The following is a 6,262-nucleotide window of genomic DNA, read 5'->3' as shown; positions in this document are numbered from 1 at the left end:
CTTTCCCCATCAGAATCAGATTTTACTGCTGTAATTGTTAACTCTAGCAGTCCCATATCCATAACACGAACATAATCTGAAAAACAATGAGTAATTTGCAGCCTCACAAAAATACAAAGATTTAGTAACAAGCATCATCCTTACTATGTATTTTTTATTATTAAACCATTGGAAATAGCATTAGCATAAAAAGGGACCTTTTTTGTCAAAACCTTTTACATATATGCATTTGTTCTTTCATGAAGATTTCTCTAAGCTCAAGTTTCAGCTACTCAAATCCAGAACTCCGATCTTATCAATAGAATGTATCACTCCTACTGCCACCATCTGTGTGTAGTGTAATCTTTTAAGATACTTATTCTCATCCCCATCTGTGTGAGTTAGACAAACAGAGACACAAAGAAGCTGGGTGACTAATAGCCTAGCAGGTTTTTTTAGTTGAAGTGAGAGAGAGGAAATTTTCACTTTGTACTAATCTTTCAGTACCATAATCTATTTTCCCTCTTTCGTGTTTCAACAAAACAGGTGTATCTCTGCTCTGTCCTTCACTAGGAATTTCTTACCTAAGCTAAATACACACATCTGTGGGCACAGGGTTTCATTATTTCTCCCATTCATTTGTTAAATACTGATTCAAGTTCCACAGTCCTTAAATGAATGACAGCCAGTGAGTAGGTATCATTCTTTCCAGAATCTAGGACCCTGGCCATATAACTCCTTTCAAGTTCAACTACTCTGAATATCTGTCTCATAAAATGAGATCTTTTCTATTAAGATTTCTTTCTGTGCCAACTCCAGATTTGTAAAAATATGCTTTTTTCAAATATCCATTATGGAACTGAAACAAGAAGGTTAAGGACATATCTCTGCATTCACAAATTCAAACAAGAGCACTCAGATTTTCAACAACACTGCATTATGCATTCATATTCAACTTGCTGCTCTTTACTTTCTCAGGCCTCTTCTTTAATAACCTTTATATATGCTGAATATCCCTGTAGTTTTCGTTTTTCTGGCTCTGTAATTCATTAGTTACAACTAAAACATCCTTACCTCTATGGAGATTCACCATAACTGTGTTGCACTTGTCAGACAGATGCAAAGCAGCTTCATCTAAAATTATCCTAGTAGAGGAAAAAAGGAGAAAAACAGAAAAGATGAAATACACATGCTAGAGAAATGCTATGAAATTCACCAGATAAAAGCAATTAGAAAAAATATTTTAAAATACAAATATATAGACACATTTTCATTTCAGGACATCTTTCACCTATATTAAAAATTGCAGAAATGCTAGTTGTGAAACAAAGCAATCCAATTAAGAAAAAAAATTAACCTAATAAACCAGAAGGATCACACATGAGCAAAATACATTTAAAAAGATGCAGACCAATGCGATCACTTATACAACAGAAATACTTCCGAGGTCAAAAAAGCAGACAGGCATGACAAGTTTTACAGGAGCTTCCACATTTCACAATCACTTAAATTATACCTGAGAGTAGAGGACGATTTATCTACTGCAACACTGCTGGAAATGCTGAAAGTTTCAACAGTAAGTAGAGATCTGACTGGTAAAAACAAGGGCCTAACAACAAACAAGGAAAAAAACACATTAATACTCTGTACTTACAAGCATAATCAAAGTCTTAAAGGTTACCTAACTAGGACTTTCCAGGCCTAAGCAATTGCTTACCCTACTTCAAATTGCTTACAGTTCTGTCACGTACTTTTCCAAAGCCTAAATGAATATTCTTTACAATATGCAAACTCAAAATTTCTTAAATAAATATATAGCTGCAGTGCTACCAAGTGACATACACTTGCATTTTATTTACCTGTAATCAAGAGCACAACTCCACAGATGCACATGAAAAGTTGTAATTGTAGCTGGAGGATTATATCCCAGAACAGGCTCATCAGAAATATTCAAAAAATATAAAATCTAAAAATCACAAACATATTATAATAATACTTCAGTAGCTGTTAAATTAAAAAACAATTAGAAAACAGATAACAGGTATGACAATAAAATATTTGATTAGTAGAAGGCAAAGGGAGTGAACAATCTCAGCTATTTAAGGGTGCTAAACCCAGTATCTGAATATAGAAAAGCGCAAAATGTAAACAGGGCAAAAAACCCACGACATCCAAACTGCAGCCTCAAAAGTCAAAAGGCTCAAAAAAGCCGTAAAACTTTCCAAGCCTGGAGGATACCAACACTGCTAGCCTTTTAATTGTTTCTTCTTCCAACCTCCTGGGTCAATTTTTTTTTTAATTTCTCCCCTTCCTCTCCAAACAACACTCCCAAGAGCATTACAGGCCATGTTAATTGAGGAAATATTCACAGAGCAAATAAGAGACACAGTGTAAAGCCGTGTACATGGACACACAAGTACCATGTTGAGAAGAAAGTAATGATGCAGCAGAGTCCAGAGCGTAAAGTTCAGTTCCATGCAGTCATACAACAAAAATTAGTACAAAAATAAGCATAGCACACACACTGGAGAATAAACTTGAATGTCAGGATTTACTATCTGTAATCCAGTAGAGTGTAAGTACATGTAAGTATATGCAACTTTACTGCTGCTGTGCTTATGGTTTGTCCTAGCTCATGGATGTTTAAACACAGCTTCCAGATCAAGTCTCTAGCCCTAAGCTATGTCTCTGCATCCACATGTATCAGTACAACCCTTCAAATTCCTAAGTTTGCATTGCAAGCTTTTATCTGAACTGCTGCTTCCCACTTCCAGTGTCTTTTTCTCCATTACTGCTATTCACATTATGTGAACCAGAAAAGGGACAGTGGAAAAACAGGATTTGAGAAATGAAATGAGCAGAAGGGAAAAATACAGAAACATTTTCAGCATTCCAGTTGGCACATTTGTTTGTTTTGAGGGTGTTTTTTTATGTTCAGGATTATTTAAGTACTTGGATAGCACTGACTACTGAAATTTTCCATATGAACTTTTAGAAAAAAAACCCAAACAAACCAAAACCAAAGATCCCTCCAAATCCCTCTGACATGTTTTGGCAGAGTTTAGGATCATAAGATATACTTGAGAAAACTGTAGCATCCTGACCTGTTCATGCCAGCTTAAACCTGAAGGAAGCACTCTGTGCTGAAGGGTGGCTCCTCTTAGTCCAACAGCAACTAGAAATTCCTGAACAGGAAAGTTGCATGAGTTAGTTTACATGAGATACAAGTAACTATTTGACATCTACATTAAAAACACAGTGAAAAAAACAACTGGGGCAGAATTAAACATTCAAAGAACCTTACTACCTAATACAGAAACCCTTGCTAATATAGTCCAATGCTTTCTGCAATACTACGTGGTGGTAGGAAGGAAGCCTACCTGTTCGTTCATTCTAGGGTTCCCCAGGAATTACCAGGACTAACAACCCATTGTTGGTCTTTCTTATGCTCAAATCTGAGACAACTGAGTCCTCATGACATAGTGCTAGTATGAAGACACTTTCTTCTCTAGACAGCTTTACCAACCCATTTGTCATCACTATGCCAGGTAAGACATCATCTTTTAACCATACTAATGAGTGATACTGTTGAAGACAACCACTCATTTACCAGTGCCAGTCCAAACAAGTAAGTAAAGGTTACCTATTAGATAACATTGCTAGTATGCTGAACAGAAAGCTTTTAATTTTTAATTATTTTTTTTTGCCTGGTTTGGCACCAGGTTACAATTCAAAGAAAAACAAGAAAAAGGCCAACTGACCAAGAAATGCATTCAGTGAAGAAATATAGTATGATCAGCAAAGTGAAACACTGGAAAAACTAGCAAATTATGTGGACATTTAAATTTTATAATCCACTTAGAAGACTCTAAAAGAAAATTATAGTTAAATGCCTCAGAATTACATGGTTTCCTTCTCTATAACCCTCGTAACCCAATATCTAGGTATTTCCATATAAACTGACGTAAAAAAAAAAAAAGTTTATAAAAGTACAAATTTGAAAATACAAACCTTTGTATTGCTCTCTATTTTATCTGATTGGATTTTGACTGCAACAGTAAGCATATTGGGACAATCTACTCCTACACCATCTGAAGTAGTCCTACTAAGACCATCTTCTTCAGAAAAACAAATAGTAGGTTCTAGCCAATGGGGACGTATTGTACTGGGCAGTCGTACTTCAGAGGAAGGGACGACCCCATCTACCATACCTGCAAAGACATTTTAGGATAAGTTACTTCACACTTCAAAGCTGTTACTGATGAAGATTTTAACAAGGAAAGTCCTTTTTATGTTTATTGCCCTTTGAAATTATTTTAATTACGAAACTTAGTCATGCACATGGGCAATAAAAAATTGTGAAAAGGAGTTTACAGGTGATCCGGTATTTAAAAACATGGTTCTACCCAAAATCTTCAAATAAAGTGGAAATAAAGGACAGAAATCTCCTAAGGTTTACATGGAGAGACAGGAATATGTCTCTCCCTCTCACTTTAAGAGACGGTGCCAAGTTAACCTCTAAATAAACAATAACTAATTCTTGCACTGAAAATCTATGAACTTGACTACCACTTCCTCACAGACATTTCCGAAGAAAACCTTAAAAGGTTTAACTATATGAGGCTTACCAACCATACAAACTACTTGGTAAACTTAAAATTCTTCATCTGCTGACTACAATTAGCTACCTAGGTAAGACAGAGCAGCCACCTTTTAAAATTAAATAACCAGTAAGATGTAGGAATTGCACACTTATATTATAAAGAACAGACTATACAAGTGAATTGCCAGAGGACCACAATATCTTTAAAGACCAGTAGTTCCCAAGAAAAGTTTGAGCAAAATTTTCACGAATTTAATACAGTTGTCAAGAAATTGTATTAATGTAGCATCTAGGAGCATGAGCCATGAATTAAATCTATTATCCCAAATTATACACTATTAGAGGAAAAAAAAAAGTTTTAAAAACATACGTTTTCTCCTAAAAAACTTCCAAGCTTATCTTATTTCAAATTTAGTCCCTAAACCACCTCAATCCACCCTACCTTGATGATATAAATTGAGGCTGCTAGAATGGAGACAAACATAGTGTCTGTCCTCAAAGCCTTCATATTTAGTCACACTGAAAAGAGAACCACTGTTGAACTCAAGCCAGAATTCGCCATATTTTCCTTCCAACGTATTTCCATCATCCTGCTGAAAGAAGAATAGAAATGATAAAATGATTGCTCACTAAGTTTGTTGCAGTTAGACAGTCTAAACTAAAATAACACTTGCTACCAATAGATTTTCCTGCTTGCATTTAGTTATTCTCATTTAAAGCAAAGAGAATTGCTAAAATGCTGTGTTGCTTTATTGTCCAGTTACAGTACAATAGTATGAAGATTACAAAATTTTATATATCTTATAAATGTTGTATGTTATAAACATATAAAAAAATTGTTATTACACTTGTTCGTTCTAAAACAGTACATAAAGCAGGAAGGGGATCCCATGGTGAAAACAACAGAAAAACTGTTTCCAGCCCCAGTGTCTCACCTTTACGTCTGTGAATATTGACACTAATCCATGTGTCACGTTTAGCAGAACAGACAGAAAGCTTTGTGAGTTCTTATTCTGAGAGTCAAGCTTTTTCCTTCTGCGTGAACGATAGTTTGGATCAACAGTGGAATAATACTGTAGTGTTTCTTCCTCAGATCCACTCTCGTCATCTAATACATAAAATGAAAAATAACTAACTCTCTAGCTAGTACATGTATTATGTCAATAAGTAATTCTTTTTCCACCGACAATGCAATTCAGTTTCACACTTATTTAATTAAACAGTAATCTACAGTTTTTGTACTTGGTTTAAGTAAATCCTTTAGGTTTGCAAGTTCTTTCCATTATCAGCTTAACCACTTCAGCCAGTTACGCTTTTGAATTACTGTAACTTTTATATTATTTAAGTGTATTACCATAATGAACTGCAGATTTAAATTGACTAAAGCTGTCTTTACTGAAAGTGTTGATGAGCTGGCTGGCCACAGATAGTCCGACACCGTAAGAAAGGTTTTCAAATGTTTCTACAGGAGATGGAGCTGTGGGTTCCCACAACAACAAATCATTGCTGATCCTAGGAAGAAATACATTATCATGACACAAAACATAAACTATATTCCCACTTAGGATTACATCAGTTAAGCAGCATTTCCTTTTCAGACTTGATAGAACAGATTTCAGATTTCATAAACAAGGAAGAGAAAAAAGTTTAAAAGCACAAGAAAGAATAATGTACTCAGGA

General features: G+C 35.0%; 1 protein-coding gene across 1 annotated transcript in view; it reads right to left on the bottom strand.

Annotated features, from left to right (window-relative positions):
• The window catches only part of ATG2B (autophagy related 2B), a 43,481-nt gene that overhangs the window by 15,244 nt on the left and 21,975 nt on the right, over positions 1–6,262 (bottom strand). The window contains exons 19-27 of the mRNA XM_009998025.1: positions 5,937–6,094; positions 5,518–5,690; positions 5,025–5,175; positions 3,991–4,190; positions 3,084–3,164; positions 1,839–1,945; positions 1,496–1,588; positions 1,054–1,124; positions 3–76 (exon numbers count right to left, since the gene is read on the bottom strand). Coding sequence (XP_009996327.1) covers positions 3–76; positions 1,054–1,124; positions 1,496–1,588; positions 1,839–1,945; positions 3,084–3,164; positions 3,991–4,190; positions 5,025–5,175; positions 5,518–5,690; positions 5,937–6,094 — 1,108 coding nt within the window. The remainder of the gene's footprint in view (positions 1–2; positions 77–1,053; positions 1,125–1,495; positions 1,589–1,838; positions 1,946–3,083; positions 3,165–3,990; positions 4,191–5,024; positions 5,176–5,517; positions 5,691–5,936; positions 6,095–6,262) is intronic.

The sequence above is a fragment of the Chaetura pelagica genome, unplaced genomic scaffold, assembly GCF_000747805.2.
Source record: "Chaetura pelagica isolate M959 unplaced genomic scaffold, ChaPel_1.0 scaffold354, whole genome shotgun sequence".
Lineage (NCBI taxonomy): Eukaryota > Metazoa > Chordata > Aves > Apodiformes > Apodidae > Chaetura > Chaetura pelagica.
Note: the sequence above shows the minus strand (reverse complement) of the source record. Positions and strands in the feature narration are given on the sequence as shown.